Source organism: Ascidiella aspersa, chromosome 1, assembly GCF_963924565.1.
Source record: "Ascidiella aspersa chromosome 1, kaAscAspe10.2, whole genome shotgun sequence".
Classification (NCBI taxonomy): Eukaryota; Metazoa; Chordata; class Ascidiacea; order Phlebobranchia; family Ascidiidae; genus Ascidiella; species Ascidiella aspersa.
The window spans coordinates 29,323,605-29,351,371 of NC_139447.1; the positions used below are offsets into that span (position 1 = coordinate 29,323,605).

A 27,767-nucleotide genomic window follows, 5' to 3' on the forward strand; every position below is an offset into this window, starting at 1 on the left:
CGACAATTGGAACAGAACACAGTGACGGGGAAGGCAGTAAAGCCGCTACAGCAACAAACAAGTCAACACTGGAATTATGGCTAACGACTGTTTGGTTGCTCTACAATGAGCGAAAAACTATAGTTCTAGGGTATTTAGGTACAAACTGAATACGGTACGTAACGAAGAACAGAAATTCATTTGACATGGGCAAGATTGATTCTTCAATTTAGGTACAAAAGTATTAAGTAAACACAAACTGTTAAAAATAGTTACACGAAATGGGGTAATGGAGAGCCTGTTAACACTTAAAGTGAATTTTTATCATTGATGCGAAATGAAATGTACATAAAACAATGCAGCTTGTACATAATTGTGAAATTCAGAATAGCTATCAAATGGTAACCACATTCTTAACTGTAACCTTTAAAATGCAATGAATTGTTACTTGGCCGTCCAAAGCGGTACAATACTGATCAAAATTGGAAGAGCAATAACAGCCAATAATAAATCACTACAATAAAAAAAAAAATTGGCGAATCACGCAATGTCTGTCATGCGAATAACAGTGGAAAGTTGTAGAATGAAACGCTTGGAGTTGCCGATGTGTTCAATTTTCTTCCGTTTTCGCTTTAACCTTTTCCAAATGCTGCCGGTCCCTTTCGCTGATGAGGGTCTCCACTTCTTTGAGCATAAACTTCAGTGGGTCTTCTGGACGTGAGAACACCATGTGTTCCGTGATTTCCTGTTTTAACACGAATTCGTTTGGGTTTGACTTGGACAGTTTAATATAGACTTTCGGTGCGCAACCTTTAACCCCGCACCATTGTTGATTTGTTGGTTTATGGGTTAAGGTTTCTCGCAACCCGATAGGTATAAAGTAAATAAATCGCGCATGGTGAGGGCCCATGCGGCGATTGTAACATTCAACACATGACTGTACAACTGGGCATTTAGAGGCATATTGATGTAGTTTTCTACGGTTTGGGACCCGTCAAGTCGTACGTCCCTGTCTTACGTTTGCTCACAATAACTGCCTTGGGGCGGTCAGCGCATATGTGTGGTATAGGGCTATAGGCTACGAGAGAGCTTAAAATAAAAAAATACACTTGCATCCATTAAACAGTTTCAGTGTTAACTAGCGGAGACTAACTTTAGTAGTCTGCCTAGGTGTTGAAAACCTTATAATACGATTTTAAAACGAAGGTATGATTTACTTGGCTCTTACATAAATAATTCTTAAAACTCGCTTGCGAATTGTGTAGTAGCATAGAAATTAACCGAACGTGGAAAAGTTTCTTCACGTGGAAAAACGTGGAAAAGTTTCACGTTTTTTCAAATAAAACCAGAGTAAAACCAGAATCATATCAGTACCACACAGTAAAATACTGTAGCTTTTAGCAAGATTTATTTAAATACACTTAACAGCGGTAATCAGACGTATGGTTAAAACAGTTCAATAGTTAAAAAAAGGTTGACAATGAAACGACATAAAAAAACGTTTATTAATTGCCATGAGCAACCACACAGTCGACACTAAAAACGTTTAGAACCGCTGGATGAAAGTGAAGTCTAAGTTACGCCATTGGGTATACACGAGACCGCTGACAACGCTTGGAAACAGTCGGGCGTCAGTTAAACTCACGCAGGACAGGTGTCACTCGTGTATTACATATCAACGTTAAATTTCAGTCTTTTTAATCTCCACATTTCAATCCGCGAAACCTACCCGAAACAAGTGAAGGACGTGATGCTTCTCCATGTAGCTAACGGCGCGTTCGTACGGGTCTTCGTAAACCGGGATCGGTTCGGGTTCGACAGCTGGCGTTTTCGGGCCCGAGGTTGCTGGCGTGACTGACGCCGCAGGCGCCACTGGCGCATCAGCGGGCGCCGGTGGCGTTTCGGCTCCGGCCGCTGAAAGAACTTCGGCTGCCGGGTCATTTGTTTCGGTCAGCAACACTGGTTTATCACTTGGCTCTGAGTCCATTGCTCACTTTGAAGTTTAAGCCTCAGGTACTGTTAATTGTCAGCTGTGCTAGATTCAAAAGTAAGTTCTGTGTTAACTTTAAAATATATATTTTTGCCAGCTTGAAACGTTGCCCTATGCAAACGTAACGTTATTTGTCCTACTCTTTTTACCTTTTATAACTAACATTGCAGATCTAACTTTAATGCATGTATAGGCAACAAAGTACAAACCGTAATACAAGCACGACTGGGGATATTCTGGGCTACTGAACATGTCTAACTTAACCCAGTTTCTTTTTCTTAAACTCGTCAATTAGTTACATCCAATATTATACCCACGTTCAATGTTAGCGAAAGCTATATTGATAAACTATGGAAGGCTACATTAGGCTATGTTGCGAAGCGGCCATCGTCCAATTTTCTACTAAGACATTTCAAAGAAAAGACCTGAACCAGAGCGATGGCATCTGGTAGGTTGGCTCACCACCGAAAGCCGTCGCGTCAGACTTGTTGCCATGGAGGCGCGTTTACAAAACCGCCGGTGCATAGCGAAAGCACACAGACCGCGGTTGTACGTTTTCCTTTGCGCGCGCCTTTTCACTGAGGGTGCTTATCGGTTAAGTGAAAGTTTAACGTGCAACATCGCAAAGATGCGTTGTTAAAAGTCTTCTTTTTATGCACTTTTTTTGCCATTTAAAATAACTAATTCCTACCTAAAGTAAATTTGCCGCCCCAAAAACGAAATACTTTAAAATACATAGTAAAGAAATGCTATATGGTTTGTTTGAAATTTATAGTTGTTTTTCTGTGTAGTTTTGTTACATTTTATGAGGTTATTTTAATGAAATATTAACACCATTATGTGCAATAAAATAGTCATAAAAATAATTCAGTCATTATAATAGGGCTACCATATTTTCAGCACCCAAAAAGAGGACATTTTCTTGCCTGCAAGTAAAAAAGAATTGTTACGTTTGAGATCCACAAGTATTGCATACAGTTTCGAAATTATCACGTCGTTTTCTGAAACAAGGATACTTCTGGCGTAGCTCATTAGTAAACACAGTTTTCCTCTTAATTTATAAATAATAAAGAAAAATAATAACCACCTGTAGGCTATAGAATAGTGGTTCTTAACCTTTTTTCAGCCGCGCCACCCTTGGTAATTTTCCAATGCTTTGCGCCCCCTCCTCCACGAAAAGCAATTCGACATTTTTTTAGGTTTAATTGGCGCTAAACTGTAAATTCGGGAGGTTTTTAGCATTTGACACACAATAAATTGCTCGTGCACCAGCTGATTTTGACAAACGTGTTATGAGGGCATTTACTCCACAGTTGTAAGGCTGCGATGTCGAGCGCACATAAAAATGTCAGCGCGAAAATTGAACATTCCGTTATCGTGTTAAAAATGTGTGACGACACACAATACAACGGCAATATTGCAAAAACAATATAGATTCGCGCAAAAAAGTTTGAGTCCCGCTGTTGCTGGACACAGCCCCAATGAACGTTGCACGCGCGGGACAGTAAACCTATTATACGCACCTATACATAGCACTCTACGTCATGTCTGAAAATTTGAATGTTCTACGATGTCTACATTTTAAAACTTCGGACAAAAATCGGTCTGAAACATACCATAGCAAACCATAACAAATATTCGCGCAAAAAAGTTTGAGTCCCGCTGTTGCTGGACTGTTATCCAATTATATAAAACATGGATAAAAAATATTTCGAACAGTGGATGAATTTTATCGTTTATCTATAAGTTAGCAATATTGTAATTAAATAGGTCCGTTATACTTTCAATGGTATGAAAACATGCAATGGCACTCAAAGAGATTTTGTGATAAAAAAGTTAACATAAGTGTAAAACATAAGATTCGCGCGAAACGAGAAATTTTTTTGCCATTTTAATGTCAAAGTTGGCAAAAACAGAGTTTGTACAGCGCTGTATGAGTGGTGTACAACCCAACGAAACCATTAGAATCATTGCCAAAAAATTACATATTAACTTAGAGCTAGCCCCCCCCCCCCAAGAATTGCTTAGAGCCCCCTAGGGGGACACGCTCCCGGTTAAGAACCGCTGCTATAGACTAACTAGACATGCTTCTTTAAGAAATAAGAACATAGCTTACCACACAGTAACACTGATAGATGATAGTAGGCTAGGCCTACAAAACTCACACCTTTGCTTTATTAATCGGCCTTTTAAATGTGAGGTTCTGTTCCATTTTTCGGGCGCAATTTTTGCTGTAACAATCAAGAAGGTAGGGCTGGTAGGAAAATTTGTTGGAAAACCTGTTTTAAACCAGCAATTTAGCATGTTTTATGCCTACAGTATTTTTTGAAAATATATACAACGTCTCGCCTAAAATTCTTGTTTAAATTATAAGCAACTAACTCGAAATGCCAAAAAAGAGGACATTTGAATACGAGGACCATTATTTTTTCTTGAGAAAAGAAGACAAATCCTCCTAAAAGAGGACATATGGTAGGCCTACATTATAGCCTATTTTGATACAATTCGTCCTGTGTATTGTGTTCCTAAGTTTATGCGGTTAAAAATGAAAATACCAAACCAAAGCAAAATCAATAAGAGCAAGAAAAAATTGAAGGATGATTTATTATAGCTCCAGACAAGTAGGCTGCATTCAAAGTATATAACCAATATAACAAAACGATCCTCGAACATGTAATAAACTACATCGAACCCAGGTTGCAGGCGACGAATAACCCTTTTTGGTCCATGCAAGAACGCCAAATAGCATGCAGTTAATGGCAGGCTTCTGCATTTGCCAAACGCTCGGTTGAATGTACGCGTCAGCGTTAAACTATAGCGACTCTTGACCTTATTTCAACACCCGAGTTGCCTTGCAGCATGTGCACTTGCGCGGTGCAACAAGACACGCCGGTTCCGACGCTTAGCCTTTTTACGGGTCGCGCACAAGCGCCGGCAAACCCGGTGTATGGGCGTCTTTTCGGCGGCTTACCTTACATTCTGCGGTTCCGGGCGAGCCTTTCATTTATGCCCACGTATGGTAATGCCGGCTTCGCAGGATGGTTCTTCGGATGCAGATACAGCGTTTACACGCGACGAAAGCCCAACAAACGGTAACGATCCCTGCGTGTACTTGTCCTTGCAAGAAAACCAACTGGTTGACTTAGTCTTAGATGATGCGACGGAAAAGGAGAGATTAGTACAATTTAAACATGAGAAAAACAGTATATCAGCTCCGCTGTGTTTTGATGACAATTGCGCTTCTGTTAGCGACGCTGCCTTGTCAGAATTTTCGCTGCGGATCCATAGCGTATGCGTCGCCTTTGTACGAGGCAGTCACCTTGGCAGCCAAAACAGTAAGTGCTTTTGCATAATGGGCTGGCCTAAAACGCCGAAACTATTGGCAGGATTACCCTAGTTAGAGTGCTCGTGTTTTTGATTCTTCGTTAATCTGTCGTGCGCGCTTTTGACAGTGATTTTGCTCGCCCTTCGTTCTAACGATGAAACATCGTTGCAGGATTCTGCAAAAAGAACTGGTTTATTCCTAACCAGGCTTCCATCTCATGCAATGGAAAATTTCCAAAATCAGCATCAGACTTCGCAGTCGTCAGTGACAAATGTCTGCCCAGCGACAAGTCGGCCAATCACAAATAGCCTTTGCGCGCAAATGCCATGTTCAACGCACAGTAACTGTGTGGTAAGTGTATGTATTTTTACATTCCTATTCATGCTTTAAATAACGATATGTGCCATATAGACTTATTATATATGAACCCCTCTATCAATACAACACCGTGTGGTAGTTCGCATAGATCATAGATAAAATCAGTGTCGTCTTACCATGTTAAAAATACATACAAGAGATATTTAAAACGTTAAAATGTTACCTTGTATAAAACTCCTATACTATACTTTTAACTAAATCCCCCAAACATTATGCCTCAAATTTGGCTGTTTGCGTAGGAATTGGGTGGAAAATGTTGCTTCAACGGGTGTATCTTCTCCTGCCAAGTAAACCAGGATACCGTACCTCTGATTGACTGGATGACTTCCGGAGAAAATTCCAACAGTGATAACCAGAGATTCGACTATCTTTCAGAGTAAAATTCTAACTTGGTTATTTACGTTAACTATATATACTTTTCGGATTCAGTGAAACATAAGAATTCGGTCAAACTCTAAATCGAACTTTTAGTGAAAGATACACACACATGTTCAACATCTGTAATCGAGCCCTTCTGAAGCTGCCTTTTAAGCAACAATTACGGCTTATGTATCAATTGTATCTCGACTAGTTTCCGTTTGAGCCTGTAGCTCAGTTAGCAGGGCGAAGGTCCCGGAGGTCGTGAGTTCAAACCTCACTGCAGGCTAGTTGTTTTATTAGCCTGCCTTGCTTGCATCATTGATCGACAGATTCGGTTAGTCTGTGTTGGCTTTCGGTGTAGAAGGTTTATTGTCCTAACTTTGTGACTAACGCTTCGAGTCTACCCGCAAAGCTGCGCCCCTATAAGATTCAAGCGAGTTAACCCTATGTTGACTATATAGCCCAAAAGCCTTACGTAGCCAACATTTGAGAGAATTTTTCATCTGCAAACAAAACTTTTGTGTTGAGCAGGATCGAATACGAGGTGAAAACGGGTGAAGACCTGATCGAGAGCCATTACCGACATGACATTGCGGGTGAAACTTGTACAACCACAATTGATGAAGACGGAACTCTACCAATGGAATGTCCACATGGGTTGGTGGAAACTTTACCCTACAAAACATCCGCTTGACCTTTAAAATACCTTAATTTCTATAGATGTAAAACGTATTAGCCTAAACGAATGTGAAGCTATAGGGATTTACACCATATAAAAGTTAAACTATAGATTGTCTTAAGATATAAATTGTATGCCACAAGTATAACAAAATTATACATTTTATTGAATTTGACAGGGGCAAGTTTTACCTTTAGATATTCAGGTAGGTCAACTTAACGAAATGCACTTTTTCTTTTCGTGAGGTTTGTCTCCGACTACTATAATAGTTTTTATTTGCGTTTAAAAAGTATCATCTGTTAACTTTAATGCTGGTTATGATTGGATAATCTCGCAATCGTTACTATAGGTACGTCTGCCATGTCGAGAAGAGGGGCGATCCTGACCATGGCGTGCCCGATTATGGACGTTGCATGCGCGCTTCTAAAGATTTCGATGATACGTTCCTCTACGACGAAGAAGAGGAATATTACAGCTAGTTTTCTCCTAACGTTTTGCAAACTGGAGCGTGTAAACTACATTTAAAAATAAAGTGAATTTTACTCAAATTTTAAGTTTACTGAAACATTTATACAAGTGCGTACAACTACAATCAGTCCTTCATAAGACGCACCTTAATTGACTAACTGATTTCGGTTAGCCTCGCTAAAAGCTATAGGCCTACCGGTGTAATGTGGAGTTTATCGATCATTTTAACGGTGCATATTTTGGGTATGTTATTGTTATCATTACACAAGCGTAAAGTTTTGTTTAGGTTGATAGATTACTCTTATATCTTCCATTCAATGATGCGCAGCAAAATATTGTATATAAAACAGAAGTTGGCGTTTCTGGGCTATCTATCTTTTCCAGCAGACGGCAGATATTTAGGTTATTGTGTGATGCACTTAAGATTTAGCTGAGCAAATAAAACCGCTCGCGCCCCTAACTGAACATTGAATCTGTATGTTAAGCTTTGTGTGGTAACAAGAAAAAAGTCTGTCACACGTTTCTAATAGACGGCATAAAGCTGTTGCGCTATCGAATGACATCAGGATACATGGTCTAATTTAGTACTTTGTAGCCTCCAGGCTTCAGCGCGTAAATCCAAGTTTAAATACGAAGATAGGTGCTGATTGGGCTTAGGGGTGTATTGTAATTGCTACAGCGGAACTTTATGTCGAGCAGGTATGGTCACGAAAATTTGTGAGTTTAAGCTAGTATACTAGAGCTACCAAAACATAGGCTGTTCTTTTGTTCTGACGTGGCATCATTTACTGTATTGTAGTCAAGGCCCATACAGTGATTGATGTGAGGCGATATATAGGCTACTACGACAACGCCTTAATTAGTTTGTTAATGCGAATCAAAGAACTTTTTAACACGACAAGACCAAATGATATTACAGCTGTGGCTTTTTTTTAATTTTAAACAACATTAGACCCTACATAACTATCACTTTTCTTTACTTTGGTTGCAGTAATTTGCTATAGGCCTAACCGGCGCATAGCAGTGTGTATTTTTATATTAGCAATTCTATGTTTTGGGGCAAATTGTTCGATTTTTGTCTTGTAGTGTGACGCTCATGTAGTTGAAATTTACTACTGCAATTATCCACTCCTAACTTTGGAAAAGTATTATCCTAGCACATTTGAAGTAGCCTATATGCGGTAAGCAGTGGTATTTTTGAGTTCAAGTTTGCCCAGAAAAACAGAAAGGTCAGTATAGGTGAAAAAGTAAATGCAATAAAACAAAAAAAGATTAAAAGTGTGTTTAGGGATTCCTTTAGTTTATTTGAGTATATTCCACTCTTTTGCAGGTAGTCGAACCGTTTTTTTCCGGTTTAGGTTCGTTTCGGGTTCAAGGATTTTTTCGGAATACGGTTAAGTTCCGGTTTCGTTCCGGGGCAAATCACAATATCGAGTTCAGCTCCGGTTCGACCAGAAATATCTGTAAAATTAAAAAGCAACGTTTAATTTACTAAATATTTATTTTTTCCTAAAATTTCGAACATGGCATAAATTGATTGCAAAAATATAAATTGTGACGTCATTCTGGAGTAAAACGCTTTTCTGACAGGTTCACGTTCAGTTAAGGTTCAGGTACTTTAAAAATATTTGTTTCAGTTCCGGTTCGGCTCCTTGAAATCACCTAAAACCGTGTTCCGGTCCGGGTTCGGTTCGACTATCCCTCCTCTTTGATGTCCAAAGTGTGTTCAATCAATCGAGTTTACTTTGCATGTAGAATGAAAGGAAAATGTATTTTAAAGTTTATGTGAAAAATAAAAAAGGTTACCAAAAAACAATCGTTTATGTTGTGAAGCATCCAGACTTCAACCAAGTTGATTCTAGGACATGCTGTTGGATTGCAATTCGCAACCTAATGCACTCACCGCGGGGGATGACCTGTTGCATAGGATAGGTCTGAGGACGTTAGTAAACCCGCAGGTTCGCTTGCAAACTCATCAACCGCTCAAACAGAATCATTGGTTTGGTTCGTAGAAAGTGTGTGGTTTCCATTTCAAATTTACATATTCCGTTAAGCCGCTGTCGGGTGACTTAACAGTTCTACATTTCTTAAATATTAATAAGTTCCGCCCCAAGATGGCGTCGCAATCTCCACGACGTCTTGAATCCAAAGTCTCGTAGACTTTGCTTGACTCTTACTTGGTTGTTGGCGGGTGGCGACCACTGGCCTGTTTCTACGCAATTTTCTACCTTGTTTAGTTCATAAAACTGCTGACAAGAACATGTAGCTGTACCCATAAAATAGTCGTAACTTTACCGACTAATACTTTATGTTTTTACGAGGTATTTTATAACTGCGGCAATCTTAAAGACATGTTTGCCGAATTTAACAAGATGAAAGCTAAATAGTATAATATTGTTGCTTGTTTAATATTAGCAGCACTTTAGAAACATTTTGCGGTTTTGTTGTAAATTATTTACTGGTTTGTTGACAATGGCTTACCGTGTGCGTGGAATGGGACTCGATCGTGAACTGGAACAAAAAATCGATCAAAAATATTCACTGGACGATGAAAATGAGCTGGTGGAATGGATCGTTTCCGTTTTGATGTACGGTAAAGGAATACAGGATTTCAAAGACTGCGACATCGAAGTACCACAATGCCAAGGAAAAGCGGTAAAACTGCTGTAAATATATATACTTTTCTATTTATAACCTGTTTAAAGCTTTCAAGGAATGTTACTCATAATCTGAGCTAGGGTATCAAAAAAAGCTCTTAACATATCGGCAGTCTTTCCCAAAATAGTAACACTTAAATTTTGTCACTATCATATTTTTGGGGCATCCTATCAATCAGTGTTGTATTAACTTTATCTTACTCTTTGGGTTTTTATATTTGATGGTTTTTATAGGTGCACAGTGGAGTTAATATAGTGTGTAATATAGTTTCCATGCTTGCCAGTACTCTTTTAAACTACAAATTACTATATAGCAATATTTGGTGTATATACACCTTTTAAAAGGATGCAGATGTTTAACTAACTTCATGTTTCTTGATAATTATTGACCGATTTTTCCCCGTTTACAAATTTAAGACAAACTACTATAGTGGTTATTTTACCTGGTCTAGCCAAAATATGTTTCTTTTAAACAAACTTCATATCATTGAGCGTTTGGATTTTCTAATGATGTTTAACTTTAACTAAACTTGATATAAAACTAATTAAGTGATATTTTTTATATAGTCCATTAAGTAATATAAAACATAAGTAAAGTTGCCTGCTACGAAAAAACAAGAGTTGCTCATATGACTTTTGGTTAATTGGTTGATGACTAGGATTTTTTTAAACACTAAGAGTGTTTTCCATGCAGTAGGTTATATGTCTATAGTGGTATAATGGAGAATTTATATCAATCAGTATAATACATTTCTATCATTTTTTGTATTTAAGGAATTTCAAAAATGGCTAAAAAATGGCCAGATCCTGTGTGACCTCATGAACGTTTTGGTTCCAGGAAGCTGTAAACCTCAACCAACTGCACACATCAAAGGCGAAGTGAGTAATATAAACACATTTCTTTATATATAATAATACACTTTATAATGATGTCCTGTCTTCAGGTGTGGTAGCAGAAAGTTGTGGGTAAAAGAATTTGGCAGCTATGTTTATTTTAAGTTTTTAAAATTAGATCTAATTTCAGTTTATCAAAACTTGATTAGAATTAGAATTGGATCATTAAGTTTACTCAAATTAGATTACAATTAGGATTCTGACAAAATAGAGTATAAACTAGAATTACATTTAATTATTCGCAGTGAATTATGTTTAGGTTGCAATTTATTATAATCAGAATGTAAATTGCAAATATTCCTTTGCTGTGTTTTAGACTATTTGGATTTTAGACTTTAAAATTCACTTATTAACCGTTTTGGCCAAAAGTTTTAGTTTCAGTTCTTTGGTTTCGGCTGAGAGACTAAAAATGCTGTTGGACAAAGTAGCATTTTTGGTGAAATCCTAGTTAGATTAAAACTAGAATTACAGAACAAGCAGTTCATACGTTAGATTAAAATTAGAATTAGTAGCATTTTGCTTCTTATTCATTGAATTAGAAAATGAGTACAAGTCGTTGGTGGTATCTTTGAAAAGGATTTGTTAAGTAATATCTCTGTGTACCTCAGCTTAATACAACCATTGTCGGCATTCTCTTTTTCCATGATACCTTTTAAAATTACTCCTGATGTGTTGTTTAGGTTCTGATAAAACAATTTTTACATTTCTTATTGTCTAATTGCCAACAGAAATATTGTTTTAAAAAAAAAAGATTTTATGCTATCCAGCAGTGAAATGATGTTACCTATTTTATACTGTTAATTTGTAGTTTATATTGTTCTTATGCCTGTTGTCTATTAAGTTAAATTATCATCTGGACTGATTGCTCAAAAATGGATAATATAATTATATTTCCAAAATATATCAGAATCACAAAGTTTAAATTTATGACACTTCATTAAATATGCTAGATTCGGTTTATTGTTTTAGCAACTAAATAAACAAAATCTTTGCCACATCAGGAAAACCTTGGTTCATCTAATGATTGCAATCACCAATTGAATTTTGTGTGTTTTTAGGCAATGAAACAAAGTAAAGAAAGGAACAACATCTTCCTATTTTTAGCAGCTGCCGAAAGATATGGTTTAACAAAGGAAGACATCTTTCAGGTAAATCATAGCCTCATTTACCAATGCTGCATATTGATGTTAGTTAAATACTTACTTTTTCTTAAGTAAGTGTTTTTTTTTTAACTTAAAATCATTTGAACAAAGTTTTTAAAACTGCAATTTAACTGACATTCAATAAGATTTTGTATAACATGAATCCTCGATGAAGCAATATGTTATCCAATGCAAACGTAGTCAACTAGTCATGTTAAAGAGAGCAGACTACTTGGTAAACAAATGCTTACTAATACTTGTTGTCAACATGTGCTTACAGGTTTAGGGTTTTATCCAGTTACAAAATATTTTTTACTCTTTTCAATTACCTTTAATTCACAAGAACTATCTATTACATAACATATATATTTTTTATCAGTTTTAAAAAAATCAGTTTAGCAATCGTACTTTTTTAATGTTTAAAATTTATTTTAAATTTAAACAAAGAATACTTATATTGAAGTCTACACTAGCAGCATTTTGATTTTGATGTATCTTGATATCAATAGACAATTGATTTATATGAATCTCGAGACCTGGCCCAAGTTCAAGTCACACTATACAAGCTCGGCTCAGCGGCGCAAAAACATTGCTTCAAGGGTCCTGTGATCGGAGTTAAAGTTGCAGATAAAAATGTGAGATCATTTGACGACAAGCTCACCAAGGAAGGCCGGAACATTATTGGTTTACAGGTGAAACAGTTTTTTCAAATTCTGAAAATTTGTACCTAGATATATTCAAGTTCTCACTGCCATTAGTTTTTTGTGTGGAGACATACATCATTTTTTTATTAAGTTGTAAGTTTGTTTACTGTTACTGTAATTGTATTCTATTTTCAACCTTTACCACCTACATGCTTTTGCTGTGTTGGTGTATTTGTTGCGTTTTTCACCATTATTTTAAATTTATTTACTTCCACTCTCACAATTTTAAAAAACCTATATTTGGGCAACAAAGATTAATGTATGCCAAACCACCCGTGAAAAACTTCGAATCCACTAGTAGTCGAACAGTGCAAACAGTATTCCAGCTTGTAAATCAGTTTGTTTTGTTCCTGTTAAGTGTGACACTTGTGTCATTGTGTCCTGGACGGCCAGCCATCCGATACAAAGCTGCGGTAATTGATAGCTCAAAGGGTCGCCGCCGTTACCCAGCTAAATGCCAAGTGGATTGGCCGCCCGTATCCACGACGGTTTTAAGTCTTAACCTTGTCCCACCGTATCTTAAAATAAATCTTCTAATGGCGCACGGGGACCGGAACCAGGCCTATAATTTGGCTCTGCAGCGCTCGCAAATCCCCTTTGTCTAAGCCTGTGTTAGCTCGCGCCGTTGCATCTTCTTCGGCTCAGGATATGAGAAGCACACATCTGATCTTGAATCCGATTTCGTTTAACTTGGATTGATAAAAAGTTTACCGTTGGGTGTGGATTGAAAGCTTATGAGCTACATTATTGGCCCTCAGTATGACTTTATCAACTCGAAATTCCCTGAAAAATTTAGGTCTACTCTTTTTACAAGATTATCTATCTTGCCTTTTCCGACTTTGCTTTCGTGGAAATTTCTACATTTAGAAAACTAAAGCACTTCCTTTTTTGCGACCACTTAGACCAGTTAAGGCGCGTGTGTGTGAAAATTACGGATAATATTGGTTGTCAATTAAAAACGGCCAGAAGAAACTGGCAATCATTTTTCCGTGTAAACCCCCCAAAAATAGATTTAAATCAAATAAAAATCATCAATGTCGTTAAATAACCCCATCTATTCGCAAAACGCAGTAACGATCAATCTTTTTATAGTAACATCGTAAAGAGAGTGACAACCGCCATAAAGGCTCTTTCCCTCCCCCAACGGCCTGGGCCTTACTTTGTTCAAGGCCTGTAATCCCTGGTAACCCGATGCCCCGTTCACGCCCGACTGCCTTCAAATGACGTGTCCGGTCTCTGGCTAGGCTTAGCGCTCGCTGGCTGAATTCAACTTTCGCTGGCCCGGCTTTTCGCTATATAAAGTGTTGCTGCTGCTAGGTTTCCTATGTTGTTGCTGTTTCGCCGCCGACGCCTGGCTCCCGACGCCTGGCTCCCGACGCCCAACACCTTGTATAATGGTGCCGTTCCGTTCTTAAAGTTTGAACCAATTCTGGTGTTTTGGGGCGGTATGCTGTTCCTGTGTGGCCTGCATAGCTTGTTATTTTGTTGAAATTTTGGTAAACGTTTTATTGCATTGGCATTTAGGCATTCAATCAACGTATCCACAAAAACGAATTAGGATGTCAGCGGAAATAGGTTGCTTGAGTACAGAAACTCCCGAAATTAAAAGGGATAAGTTAAGTTACCTGCCGTGGCCATAATTAAAATTTTAAATATAAGTACAGTTAGACTCTGATTAATCCGTACCCTTGTAGAAACGCAATCACCGTTACCCGAAATATCTTTCTTCCATAAGTTTCACCCATTTTACTCGGAAAACTACAGCAATTGGTTAATAAAATGATAATTGATTATTTCCGCACGAAATAATGTTCCGGTTTCACTGTTCAACTTTCCAACAAACTTTATTGAATTAAATTCTGGTCGAGTATATTTCCATACACGTTTCTGTATTTGCAAAGTCGATTGATGTTTTGAATTTCGATAATAATCAGAAAACCTCGCTAAGCCGAAATTTCATAACAAAACAAAATCGGTCGTATTTACGAGGTCCTGTTTTACAAAATAAATTAAAAAAATTTGTTTTCACTCAAAAGTACCAGGTAACCCCATATTTCAAGTGCGCACATTGAGCTAGCCTTCCAACCGGGTTAATCACGGATTCAAGTGACGATAAGGCCTATTCGAAAAGTTCGTGTAAGAAGCAATGAATTTCTTAACCGCACCCGCCTTGAAATTGAACAGAAGTTGCCACGTCACTCGTGTCTCTCCTTAAAGTGATGATATCTCAGTTGAACCGAACATTCTTGCGGCGTCGTATCGCGTAATAATGCGCTGCGTAGGTCTTAAATTTCACGACACTGATTTTTAGTTTGCCATGACGTCGTTATATATAACTGCTGTAAAATCTTGTTTTTTTCTCTCTATCCTAGCCAGTTTACGTGAGCAGGAATAGAAAATCTTTGTAAGTATTCCTGGTCGTAGCAATAGCCCTACATGAAAGACAGGACTAATAAAAATCTCAAAAAATAATGCATTCGAACGACATTTAATTTATTTCTAACAGTGATTTTAAGCGGATGTTAGGCCAAAAATTGCCGCAAAGTGAAATGTGTAAAAAATATTTGGTATTAAGGGAGGTGAATACGACCGCAAACAAACGTTTAAACGAGTAGAGCTAGAGTAATTTTGCAAATGGGTATTTCTTGCCCAACGCTTCTTGCGTTTAACCGCGTTTCGCAAGAGTGAAAGCTAACCAAAAGGCAGCCATTTAAATGCTGCCAGTCTGTTGTGTTTCCCTGCCTTCGCCACCAATTTAACCACGATATGGCGTGACAGAATTCCCCGCATTCAAACCTTGTTCTGTTCATTGCCGGCCAAGTGTGTAGCAAGTTTAACCTTACAAGCCAAACTGTCTGTCAACGACCTTCAGCTTGGACGCGTATTTGCCTTATTGGCCGCTGCTGTGCGCCGCGATATGATGAGCAAGTTTTAATATGCATTTGGGTTCGAGATGACGCCCGCATACGTGATCGCTTTTCAGGATTCGACGCTTATTGTCTTTCAACGGAACAGAGTAAAAGTTAATATAATATAAGGTTCCTATGTTGTTGCTAACCAGGACAATAACAAAAACAGCACACAATTAAAAGTAAATCAAGCGTGTTGCGTATTGTAGTGCGTTTCATTGAATCGGATTACCATAACATAAGCTTCCTAATAGCATTACGAAATAATTTCATTTAACTACTAGCATATCGGCATTGTATTAGTTAATTTTGTTGACGCTTTATTGTTGTTCCTTATACAAAAAACTCCGTTACTATCAGTTTTTTAAATAAGGAAATAGATTGGAAATATTGTTGGAGCACACAAGTTTGCAGCAAATTGGATCGGCTTTTTATTTACACTCACTACAACAATGATAGTAGTCCACTTTTGTCAAGCATTGTAAGATTTCCAGTGTAAGCACCGACTTTCTATACAGGATAATGAAGTTTGGCCCTTTTAGTGAAATAAGGTGGTAATGACCACCATGTGGTTCGATCAACGTTGCTATTTTACATGGTAATTGTGTGTTCGTTTTTCTTTACCATCTGAGTCTCGAAGCGTAAAACCATTTTACCGTTTACAAATTAAAACCATTTTAAACCTCGAATTTACCGAATTAGATAACTACAATTATCTAGTTATCGTAGCATGCATGTATCTATTCGTCATAAGTGCCACACCCACGAATTCCGGGGCGTTAAAACCTTCCTTTTACAACGTTATATTTATTAAGTTAGTTTTCTCAAATATGCATTCTTGGTTTACGTTTTCAGGATGGAATTACATTATATAACTATTAGGTTTCCGAAACCTTTTTATGAGAATATTCTCATCTCGGCCTGCCGGACTCGATTAAAGTCCGACGTCCGAGTCCAACTTCGGCCAAATATGTGATTTTTCTATTCCTGAATCCGAATCCGACTCTACAGCCTGTATTTCACACTTTTACGTAAATAATATAAGGTGGATAATTATCAACCCACTGATAAGGGTGTCACTGACCTATAATTCATATCCCCACAATACTGGATGGAAAATGTTCGACCATATTCCGCTTTTATAATTTACGGTTTGTTACCTTATCAGGTTCGAGATTTGGTACTGCGCATGCGCGGGGGTAGTTTTAACGTAGTCTCCTATCCCGAGTCTGAGTCCGCATCCAACTCCGCGAACCTGTACAGTACAACCCCTGAAAATTGATTACAACCAGCAGCGTCATGAATAAAATTCATTTATATTGTTTTGTAGATGGGAACGAACCAGGTGGCCTCGCAAAGGGGGATGTCCCCTTACGGCCTCGGAAGGCAGATGATCACGAAAATCGACTAAACGCCTTACAGCCACTCTTGCATGACCCACACCCCCACTACGCAGTCACGCTAAAAAAAATCATGTTTAGGGATAATTAGTCGTTTGTTGTTGTGTTTTTTTTGTCGGATAATTTACCGGCGTACGCGAGTAGCCTATATTTATGTGCGTTTAACCGAATAACCGAGATTTGGTGTTCGCCGATTAATCACCTTTTTTTTCGCCACTTGGAATCACGCATGCAAACCCACGTACCCGAAAAACCTTGATTCACGGACTAACTGCGTTTATTACTTTTTTTCGCTTGTTATTTTTTTCTTTCCTGTCGCGCCGTCTCCTTTCTAATCATTGTGAACGCATCAGCAGCAACTGTTTCAATTACGCGCCGTCACCCCGTCGTGTGTTTTGTTGATTAAGCTCACCTAGTATACTCCAGCCCGAAATTGCGTCCGACTCAAAATGTGTAGAGCGCCCACTCGCGCTTTTGTTTCATCTTGCAGTTTACCAATTGGCCAATAAATTCCGGCCATAAATGTGTGCCATCCTTGCTATTTAATTTGTTTTACACCATTTCCTTCATATATCGGCCTAAAACAATAAAGCTCCTCCCATGACTTCATTTGAAGTGCGCTTTAGTAAACACAACAACACGCTGCTGTAATTTCAACATTACGTTAGAACAGAACGTCAGTTTGCATGGCACTTTAAAAACGGGTCGCTACCATTTTTCCTGATTTTCGAGTTAATTTTGCAATGCCGCAATCAAGTAAGCTGGCAAAGGGGCTTCGATAAACGTGGACTTTTTCAGCTTGAAAAAATTGTTCATGTCATTAACCAATCGATTTAGCGCCGTAATGAACGCATTAAACCTTTTTCTTAAAGTAATTTGTCACTCCCTTTCATAGCTAAGAATATTATAACATCAACATGTCCTTCAAATACTCCTGCGTTCGCAAAAAGCGAACAATGCCCGTTCACCGTTGTGGTCCCAGCATCCGCTTGCTGGCGTGGTTGGAAATTTATTTCTTTAGTCGTTTTAGGGGGTTAAGCATTCAGCACGTGCCACCTGTTACATTATAAAGGGCGCGGCAAGCCGGGCAAATGAATAGCGTTCGCGGTTTTGAAAGAGGAAAAAGAGAAAGAAGTGAGAAATGACATGAATGCTGGGAGGAGGAAACTGCTCCGCAAATAGTCGAACATGAACCCTGCGCGCAATTGTCGCAATATCTTCTCCCTTTTCCGCTGTGCTGTGCTCCACCCTGTTCCATGATACGCTTGCTTTTGCGACATTCGACTTTCGCCAGCTTCGATTTGCAGTCCCCGATTGTTTTAATGGGTTCAGTAACGCATGATCAAATGCCATGTCACCCCCTAACAAAAGCCTTTTTCACGTTCATATAGATATCCCATTGCCTTCGGTTGAATCAGCGTGTTACCTTGTTTTTTTGTTTTCATATTGACGTCATATATGGTTTAATGCTACCTTTTTTCAGTGAAACGATTTTGTGCTACCGGTGAAAGCTTGCCCCATCATTCCTGACTCTTGACATTCGACTATACGTACATGCAATTGCTATTTATACGACTTTCCGTTTCGAGCTATACAATCGTGACATCTACTTTCCATTCCCACGTTCTTCCCCTTTGCGCTTTAAAGGTAGCGACCAACCGTTGAAATGCACAATACACACATCCACGAATTTCACATGTTTGTTTCGCTTATTCAGTATACCGCCACCAGTTATACTTTTCAATCTTCGCCATGAAGTAAATTCCGAAATCTTTTCTAATCTTAAAAAGCTACCCATTTGCCATTGTACATACCGTGCTATAAACAGTAGAAAAACCGAATACCTCCTGCCGGTCGCTAAACTGTCCAGTGTCATTTTCACTTTTTCGTTTGCGTAGAAATTTGATTGTCTTGGTGCTGTTATTGCCGCGACCACAATACACTTACTTATTTTGTTTACGCTCACTGTCGAATAGCTCATTGTCCAATTCAGTATTTTTTCCGTTTGTTTTACAGCGAACTAAGTTAAGTTGGCAAATCAAGCACCTCTGGAAATCAGTAGCCGCATTTTCTTGCCCTGCTGTCTTTTAGTCAAAACTCAGTCTGTAAAATGCAAGCTGTTATTATTTCTTACCAGGGCTTTACAAATGGCCAACAATTTATTTTTAAAAAGTTCATCTTAACAATTTCAATCGAGTGTTTAATAAATGGAGGCTTTCGACTTGTTTTGCGTAAAAAAATTCAACCGATGTAAGAATGCTAGATCACAAATGGCAGGGCAATCGGTCACGAAGATCAAAACCATCTTAATGAACTATTGTACTGTTGGTAAATTTCCTTTGTTAACAGAAACTTAAATAAATAAATAAAAACAACACACTAACTAAAAAATGTGGGCTACCTGAGTTCTTGTGCATTACGTTTCCATAGTGGAAATGTGTTAGAGCAGTGGTCGGCAAACTGTGGGCCGCAGAGCCATCTTTAGTGGGCCGCGGGTAACTTTTGAATGGCTAAGTGCTAACATGTACTTATGGGCCTCGTGATGGCCGTTCATTGCACTTAATTTTAAAAGTTTGTGTGGCTAAGCATTTCTATATAATGTCAGCGTGGTTCAGATGCACATGCCATCTGTGGTCCTGAGAGCCTGTCGAACTTGAACTATATGTTAGCGCAAAATTTTTCGCGCTTCGCGCGTACATCTTCGTTTTACAGTATGTTTTACATTACAGTATGCTATGGTAGTGTTTTGGGATTTCGGGCGCCGTGTAATATTTTACCTTAAAATCAAATATCCTCAATCCGCCACTGTTTTCGTAGTGGTTATGCGTAGTGGCCCTTTAATAGCTCGAAAAAGGTGCTTAAAACGCAGGGGCCGCGAAAAAAAATTTGCCGACCACTGTGTTAGAGGGTTGTTTTCGCAACTAAAAAAACAGACCTGTACATAAGATCATAAAATAATTCATCCAATATGCGTCGGATAAGGTAAGCTCGAACCAGAAATGATCTGCCTTAGTAATATGATGAATACAGAAAATTGCAGAGCGATGTTGTACGCAACCACACTGACTTGCATGGCTGTAGTTATATTTAACTCATTACCGTTGAAAACGTGGTATAGGCTACGACGATGTGGTACGTCAAAACAAGTATTGGGTTATTACAGTGACAGGTCAAACCGCAATGCCATTTCCGACAAAAAAAAATACATATTGCCAGACGTCCAAAACTGGGCCGCTCTACACGGCCCTTTTTATAAAAAAAACACGCAATTTGTTTCCATACTCTTATTCCCTGTTAAATCATTGGCAAATTTTGTGACCAAGGTTAGAGTAACATAGAAAAGCAAGTTTAAATCTGTAAACAAAGCAGATCAAAAAACGGCAGCTAAAGTGTTCCGGCCGACTTTATTCTTGTGATCTGGCCTGTTGTATTTTGAATCGGGCGTTTCGCCAGCTCGCCGCTCCTGTTGAGCACTTTTATGGTGGCGTGACGTCTGCGCTATGTTTAGAGAGGTCTCGGATTCCTGTCAATTGAGAATGTGCGCAGGTTGTCCCATTTTCTTTGCGCTTTGCCCTTCGTGAACCGTTTTGTCACTGGCGACTGCTCGCCTGATGTGAAAACGTGACCAAATTGATCAAGGCAGGCTTTTGTTGCAAAGTTTTCGACAACAGTTACGACAACTGTTTGTTTTAGGTAGCGATGAACCTAAAGCATCAGTATTGTGCTTGTGTGTGTGCTGTGTGGGTTTGACTATTACTTGTGTACGGTTGCCGTAAAAGCGTCTAATGGAGTGTCTGATTCCCATGGCCTTTTAGTTCTACTTTTCTATTACTGTTCATTAGGATGTATCCGGTCCTACCAAAGCCACTTTGGCAATTTCTGTTAATTAAATAATGACGCCAGTTGTCGACATGCAATAACTTAAATATGTGAACAGTTCACTCGTGCTACGCAGTCGTGTAATCGCACTAATAACGTATTGTCTCGTTTTCATTTGTCTTGCAATGGGCGATTGGTTACATGCTATTGTCGGCTTGTACTATGGTCGATTTGCGTAGAGCCGCCCACGGCAAGTCAGAGGTTGGAAATTTCGGGCAGGTATGGCGCACGGCAAGCAAAGATGGATGCAACACGTCGACGATAAGGCCAGCGCGGTTATATCTTTAATTGTGGCCTCATCGCCCGGAACTTTCACTGATTCGTGCGCTGATAAGGATTTGTTTAGTAAAATTTAGACGGCGAAGGTAGGGTGCGGACCTATTCGCGGCGTTCAGTTAAAATCCTCAGCGGCAAAATATTAGCGCATCTGCGTTCAACGCCGGTTTAATTATACGCTAGTCCGTTTTACGAGGCGCGCGCTGTAGCCCCGGGTAGAGTCGGCAGAATTGATGATGATCACCTAATGGATGGCCTCGGAAAAGCACTCGGCCCGCGGGGCAATCCTTTTAAATGGCGAGTCTTAGGGCAATTCAAAGCGGAAATGCTTTACTACAGTATGGCTAGGAGTTCACGCACTTTCCTTTAGCGACGAGGCTCTATACGTATTTGGTTCTATAAGTCAGCGCACAAAACCCGAGCCGACTGACGCGCGAACACTTTCGCGGCCGCTTTGTCGCCTTGACGTCACGAAGGAATTCGTCTTAAATCAATCAGCCTTGCCCTATTCGCAGGGCGCCTTATAAGGTCAGGCCCGGTCGAAAACAGCCTAATTCGCCTGCGCCTGGGCCCGGGACCCCATAAGAGGCGGCGTCCGGCTTTGGCGAAATAAATAACGCAGTCTTTTTTGCGCTGATAAGGCTGCAGCCGATCGGAATGCGACGAGACAGTCAACGGGGAACGTGAAGCGAACTTCGCGCGTTTATTTAGCCGTTAACGGACAAAGAACGTCACGCTGAGTTGAGAAGAGGGTTATGTGTATTTGTCTAATCCAGTTCGCCGGCGCACACGGCGGGTCGAGTGACATTCAACAGCCCAGTTCGGTATTTGGTCATTGTTTGCAAAGGGCGAAACTGTTTGAGGAGCCAGCTCGCAGCACAGTGTGTGGGTTCGTGCTTTGTACTTCACCAGAGACGCCGCACTAGGCGTGACAAGCTTTTCAGAAACCATAAATTGCAGGCGACGGGCCAAAGTTTGGTCGTGGCCAAAGAAAAAACGAACCAGCGACTTCGCCTGCCCATAAAAGGGGCCGCGCGTGCCGATAAAGGGCAATATTATTCGGAGGCGGCAATAACGCGACACATTCCAACCAAGGCCGGCGGAAAACAACAGAGAAAGCGTACAGCGCCGTTATAGCAGCGTACACGACCAGCCAGTGAAAAGCCGATAGCCGCCAGCGAGCAGGGCAGTAGATGTTTGTTCGCCAGCGGGGCGTATCGGCGCAGGAGTAGAAACGACTGGAGAGGCGAAAAAAGACCTCGCTTTTCGCAGGGCGACGGCAAAGCTCCTTATATGGCGCGATGAAACGATGCGCCGGCTAGGTGACGTACGAGCTGGGAACGAGGCGAAGCGCATTTGGCCAGGCCAGCGCTTAGGCGAGGTTCTCTGCTGGTGCTTTGTTTGTCTGGCGCGAGCGCTAATTTTCCAGTCAGTCGGTTTAGCAAATTTCTTTTCAATTTGGTTCGGTTCGCCTGGTGGAATGCACTGTAAGCTTATAAGCGGTCTTTAAGACCGCGTTGCTTCTCGGCGTAGGCGGGGTTTCACCGATGCTGCTTTACGTTGGCCGTAAACAGCAGCTAGGATTCGCCGAGTCTCCGCTAAATGCTATTGCTGATGTTAGTTCCTTTTAAATCGAGTTTTGTCATGAAAGGTGCTGATCGATCGAGAGGTTGCTCTATTGATGCGAGAGGGGAGGTAAAAGCTAGCTTGCGCCGCAAATACTTCTTTTACGGTCCTGTGGTAAGTAAGTATCGCCTTTCGTAATAGACGTCTAAAAGAAATAGGCATGTAAAAGAGCAGGGCGTAGTTAGTTTCATCGCCATAATGCGACAGCTACCGAATAGCTAAAGGTTGTTAAGCGGAAAAGTGCACCACGCAATTACGCTAAAAGCAAGCGGAACCGGCGTTTCACAAAAAATAAACGTATTGTACGAGGCAATGAATATATCGCTTTGGTTCGTGTCAACACTTAAGCGCATGTTTGACCCAAATTCAGAGCACTGGTGCCCATTTAAACATTAGCTGGAAGTATATCTTGCGCTAAATGCAAGGTGCCCCAGAACTTCACTGTGTATCCGTGACCACTCGCGCGCGCGGAATGTGTGTGCGCGTTGGCGTCTCGCGTTTTCCGTGGTGCGGTGCGTTTCTTCCAAAGCTCGCTTCGTTGCTGACGCATGACGTCATTCCAGTTTCCTGCAGAACATCGGATTCTTTGGGGTCGGGATAAACAGCATCCAGACCTTATAAATTTGTATTGCTCGCAGATTCCCGTGCCAGCCAATTTTAAACATTAGCGTATCGCAGTCGACTCTTGTTAAAAGTAAGAAAAACAGCAAACAACAATATGGCTAATCGACCAAAAGGCTACGGATTGTCCAGCGAGATTAAAAATAGGATGGACGCTAAATATGATTCGGACATGGAGCTTGAGGTCACCAGTTGGATTTTTGACATCACTAATCAAAAGCCAGAAGCAGCAGGCAAAGAAGTAAGTTTATTATATGCCCAACCTAATACTTACAGGTGGGCGTAGGGTAATTTTGTAGAACAATACGTAAGTTATAGCAAGTGCTGAACCTTTTTTACTTTTTTACCATTTGTACAGCACAAAACGGCAAAGTGTCCGCGATAATTAGAGTTGTGTAACTTGCAACGTAGTTCTAAATACAATGAAAGATGCTTAGACAGACGACGTGTTCCACAACTGCAATCTAGCCTTCTGAATTGGTTGTTTAATCAACGATAACGGCTTACCGCTTACACATAATATCATATCATAGTACCCCCTAAGCCGTGCTCTACCAACTGAGCTACACAGGACGGTCCCGGTATGACCAGACAAGCTAATTGTTTTTTTGTAGTTTGGCTTGCATAAAAATCCTTAATTGATCTATTGATTCGGTTAGTCTGTTAAATGCTTGCGGTCTCTCCAAATGTATTTCGTTTTCTTATCCCAGATTGTAAAGCTTTAAAAAATCAGTAGAAAACGTTAAAAGCGTGCGCTTAGGCAGCTTTTGCATACCAAATTTCCGTCGGGATTTCATGAGGTCGTGGGAGGCGACAATTTGAAAAAATATCCAAACCGAAAGTACGCGTGTGGCGTATTTTCTGCTACTAAAATAGCCGTGTCGTAGTCTTCTGTAATTCACTGTGTGTTGGCGGTTCTGCAGTAATATTTTCTTGCGAGTATTAAGAAACGTCATGAGTTCCAAGAAATGGCATTAAAACCGTCGCTTGACAGCTGAACTGTGTTGTTTAAGGAAATATTCCAGATAAGTCGTTTACTAAGCGAGTAATGAATTAACACACCTTGGTGAATTGGCTCGCTAAAATGTTGTTTAAAACTTATTTCTCTGCAAGTTGGACCGCTTATAAACTGAACTTTTCACACACTCTAGTATTTGCTTCGGCTATACCCAGCACATACACTCTGGCGAAATATATTAATAATCCTAAACGTGAATATTAGTAGTCAGCCCTATCAACACTTAATCGTTGAGCTTTATCGCTGAAATTTTCTTTCACATTTTAAGTCCTTAACTTCTGGAGATATTACACAATAAAATACTCAGTGGGCCAAGTTCACCTAGGTTGGATTACCCAGGAGTTATTTATGACGACGACAATGTTGGTGCTTTTACAAAATCCATACGTTGCGATCATATGTTTTTAAAATTTGGACTTTCACGATTTTAAACAACTGTAAAAAGTCATCGTGAGTTTCGGCTTGCTGACAAGCTTTCCTTTCGGCCTTGCATTGTCGGATGATAATAAGTGCTGTGTTTGCTTATCACTTTTTTGCAGGCCATGATGGAGTTTTTAAAAGATGGCTTTGTACTGGTCGCTTTGATGGACGCCATATCCCCAGGAACCATTTCGACGAAAAAACGAAATACCAGTGTAAGCTTTCCATTTATTTGCTGACATGTTGAGCACGGATTTTCACTATTTTTGTTTCCTTGTTTAGAAAATGGCCTTTAAGTGCATGGAACGAATTTCACAGTTTCTTGCCGCCTGCGAAGGATTCGGTATGAAGACAGAAAACCTATTTCAGGTAATGTTCCATTTGGACGTCGGTCGATTTCGAGTAACTTTCGAGAGGTCGCGGTCTGTATAAAAGCTGCCGGTGGACACAATTGTTTTGGACAGTTGAAAAATTGAAAAAACACGGTCATGGATTTTCATAAAATTCACGGAATACTATTCAAATTTTCATGGTATATACAAATGTCTTAACCACTATGGTAAATCCAGTGCCTTTTAAGTAAGCTTTTCCCTTTGGGTGAATGCAAACTTCGAACACATCAGCTGAGGTTAGAATGCATGGTAGGTGGTAGTGTAGCCGGCTACATAAAGCAAAATGTATACAAAGCCACATTCATCCGTTAATAGAAAAGGGACAGTTATTCCTGGGACTTGGCTATTACCTTTTAGACAACAGTGGTTCAATAATTCTCGAAGTTTCACAATGCTATAAAATATCTTTTCTGCGTTATGGAATCGCCTTCTCTTCTACGCATTAAAAGTTAAAACGAATGTCAGGACATCTTTATATACATGTAATATATAAATACCCTTTTATGGTCGCGCTATAACCGCCTATTTTTTTTTTCGTACAATTATATCCTCTTCACATTTGTGTAACAAGAAAAACTGAACGCAGACCGTCGATCTATACGAGGGCGGAAACATGTCGCAAGTGTTGATCACACTCCACGACCTCGGTTCGATCTTGAAGTCGAAGAACTTCAACGGGCCGACGATCGGCGTGAAGATTGCTGAGAAGAACACTCGTCATCACGACGAGGAAACGCAGCGCGCCGGACGAAACATCATCGGACTGCAGGTGAGGCCAACCACGTGTTAACCAATTCAATTGCACGCCTGCCTATACTTTTCACGCGACACCGAGTAGTAGACAAGTTTAAACTTTTTCAATCCATCTTAACATATTGTTAATAGCGTTATTTCGCGAGTTGGAAGAACTCGAGGTGACTCTTCGAATCCTGAAATGCAGCAGAACTCGTGTAGTTTTGTGGTTACAACTTTCTAGAAAAGTTAAACTTATTTTTAACCCCAAATTTAACGCAGTCTTGACGGAATCGACTCAAAGGACTGAGGTTAAATACACATAAATAAAAAAATCATCGCACTTCAAAAATAACTATATTTTTTCAGGTCAACTGTAGCTATAGTTGTTTAAGTATAATTTAAAGAGTAGTTGAGTCATTTCGACGAAATTCATATTTCCTAGATTCTTTGAAAGTATAATAGCGTCGTATTCGTTGCTTAAAAGTTTTCCAAACTTATGTGTTTTAGGGTAACAGAATGCAGCGACTAACTATTTTGTCTTCGATTTGCAGATGGGTTCAAACCAGGGAGCATCTCAATCCGGTATGACGGCGTACGGCCTCGGACGCCAAATTAACCCTAATTAGACCCAGAAAAGCACCACAACCCCCCTGGAATGCGCGCTACGAACCTGACCCTCAACTGCATGCCACAGAACAATAACAAAACAAATCGGAGCTTAACGACCTAACTAAACCATATATTGATTCAGCATCGAAGCGATTTGCTTGTGACACGAATATGACGTTAGCTATGCATGACGGCGGTGTTGAAACGCTAAACTTATGGCAAGTTTATTTTGCTCTGTGTTTGTGCCTCGTGCAATTTACGCAATCTCCTCCTTTAAACCAAACCCAACTACATTGTAATGCCGGAGTATGCTGTCAGTACGCGGCCCGCGCTAGTGCATTTTTACTGCATATCTAACATTGTGCATATTGTTATTGATATTTTATCCACGGTCTGATGCACCCCATTTAAACTTGTTGCTATTTAGCTAAATCATGATTCCGATGATTTACTGATTGGTGTACGTTTTTTTCTGCTTCAACAGAGTATGCTCTCACTGGGCCCTATCGACTGAAACCAGTTAAGGTACTGTTTTAAATAAAACATCATTGGACCAATGTATGATTTGGTGATTATATTTCTTTCGCACTGCTTCGCTTTCTTTTATTTTCGGTGATTTTACGCTTTAAACTACAAGCTTTAAAAAAGGCAAGTTCTAAAATCCCTCCTTATTAAGCAAGCGTTTGCGTCTTAACACACGCCCTTGGCCACGAAAAGGCCTAAAAATCGGCCGAAAAAGCAACCATGGCGCTTTAAAATAGGTCGTGTTACTTGGCCTTAACGGGTTGCTCGCGGCACCCGGCTGTAATACAATGGTCTTCTTTGTTCCACTGCAAAAATAGCGCCAGCTAACCGCTAAATTGTCCCGTTAAAATTCCGCGTGCGGCCAGAGAGCTAGCGCTTATCCCGCTAAGGCGGCCGCCCTGCTTTGGTGTTTGTACTAACGCAGCTTTGCTTGATGTGTTCCGGGTTGTAATGCGAGCTTTCGCCGTATTCGCGCTTATCAAAGAAGGCGACCCAGCTTCGGAAAACCACGTAAGTAAACTGCGATTAATCGTCGAATCTGTGATGCGCAGTGATGTACGATCCGCATCTCTAGCTTGTTCCAACGTAAGTTCTAGTAAAGGACTTTAGCATAACCTTTAACTAAATGGTTCCCAATTTGCGTACCAGAGGTTGCCGAACAGCTTCCAGGTCTTATGTGGACTGCACGCAAGTAGGAAATAGAAAAACAACGTGTGTTAAAATTATCGGCTACCTTGTTAGATATTTACCTATGATCTTATTTTCTTTATTTTTTTTTTAA

General features: G+C 39.9%; 4 protein-coding genes across 4 annotated transcripts; 3 read left to right on the forward strand and 1 right to left on the reverse strand.

The window, feature by feature from the left end:
* Nucleotides 1-284: 284 nt before the first annotated feature.
* On the reverse strand, nucleotides 285-2,406 carry LOC146169628 (uncharacterized). Its single transcript, XM_083389785.1, has 3 exons — nucleotides 2,287-2,406; nucleotides 1,709-2,014; nucleotides 285-724 (listed from the first exon to the last, which is right to left on the reverse strand). The coding sequence occupies exons 2-3, from the start codon at nucleotides 1,964-1,966 to the stop codon at nucleotides 590-592; spliced, it is 393 nt and encodes a 130-aa protein (XP_083245911.1). The 5' UTR covers nucleotides 1,967-2,014; nucleotides 2,287-2,406; the 3' UTR covers nucleotides 285-589.
* Nucleotides 2,407-5,471: 3,065 nt separating this feature from the next.
* On the forward strand, nucleotides 5,472-7,430 carry LOC146169629 (WAP four-disulfide core domain protein 1-like). The gene is made up of 4 exons (XM_083390890.1): nucleotides 5,472-5,645; nucleotides 5,912-6,048; nucleotides 6,564-6,689; nucleotides 7,061-7,430. The coding sequence occupies exons 1-4, from the start codon at nucleotides 5,517-5,519 to the stop codon at nucleotides 7,188-7,190; spliced, it is 522 nt and encodes a 173-aa protein (XP_083247016.1). The 5' UTR covers nucleotides 5,472-5,516; the 3' UTR covers nucleotides 7,191-7,430.
* A 2,169-nt stretch (nucleotides 7,431-9,599) lies between these two features.
* Nucleotides 9,600-19,033, forward strand: LOC146169630 (transgelin-3-like). Its single transcript, XM_083388806.1, has 5 exons — nucleotides 9,600-9,834; nucleotides 10,611-10,715; nucleotides 11,789-11,878; nucleotides 12,382-12,564; nucleotides 16,816-19,033. The coding sequence occupies exons 1-5, from the start codon at nucleotides 9,652-9,654 to the stop codon at nucleotides 16,894-16,896; spliced, it is 642 nt and encodes a 213-aa protein (XP_083244932.1). The 5' UTR covers nucleotides 9,600-9,651; the 3' UTR covers nucleotides 16,897-19,033.
* A 3,785-nt stretch (nucleotides 19,034-22,818) lies between these two features.
* LOC146169631 (transgelin-3-like) lies at nucleotides 22,819-27,020 on the forward strand. Its single transcript, XM_083390931.1, has 5 exons — nucleotides 22,819-23,528; nucleotides 24,845-24,940; nucleotides 25,008-25,094; nucleotides 25,704-25,886; nucleotides 26,404-27,020. Exons 1-5 carry the CDS (start codon nucleotides 23,385-23,387, stop codon nucleotides 26,476-26,478), a joined length of 585 nt encoding a protein of 194 aa, XP_083247057.1. The 5' UTR covers nucleotides 22,819-23,384; the 3' UTR covers nucleotides 26,479-27,020.
* Nucleotides 27,021-27,767: the final 747 nt, after the last annotated feature.

Coding starts and splice junctions, on each gene's coding strand:
- LOC146169631 (XM_083390931.1), top strand. CDS start 23,385: ATGGCTAATCGACCAAAAGGCTACGGATTGTCCAGCGAGATTAAAAAT. Junction 25,095..25,703: donor AGACAGAAAACCTATTTCAG/GTAATGTTCCAT, acceptor AACTGAACGCAG/ACCGTCGATCTATACGAGGG. Junction 25,887..26,403: donor GAAACATCATCGGACTGCAG/GTGAGGCCAACC, acceptor TTCGATTTGCAG/ATGGGTTCAAACCAGGGAGC.
- LOC146169628 (XM_083389785.1), bottom strand. CDS start 1,966: ATGGACTCAGAGCCAAGTGATAAACCAGTGTTGCTGACCGAAACAAAT. Junction 725..1,708: donor ACGTCCTTCACTTGTTTCGG/GTAGGTTTCGCG, acceptor GTGTTAAAACAG/GAAATCACGGAACACATGGT.
- LOC146169629 (XM_083390890.1), top strand. CDS start 5,517: ATGGAAAATTTCCAAAATCAGCATCAGACTTCGCAGTCGTCAGTGACA. Junction 5,646..5,911: donor CAACGCACAGTAACTGTGTG/GTAAGTGTATGT, acceptor CTGTTTGCGTAG/GAATTGGGTGGAAAATGTTG. Junction 6,690..7,060: donor CCAATGGAATGTCCACATGG/GTTGGTGGAAAC, acceptor TCGTTACTATAG/GTACGTCTGCCATGTCGAGA.
- LOC146169630 (XM_083388806.1), top strand. CDS start 9,652: ATGGCTTACCGTGTGCGTGGAATGGGACTCGATCGTGAACTGGAACAA. Junction 9,835..10,610: donor CACAATGCCAAGGAAAAGCG/GTAAAACTGCTG, acceptor TTTGTATTTAAG/GAATTTCAAAAATGGCTAAA. Junction 10,716..11,788: donor CTGCACACATCAAAGGCGAA/GTGAGTAATATA, acceptor GTGTGTTTTTAG/GCAATGAAACAAAGTAAAGA.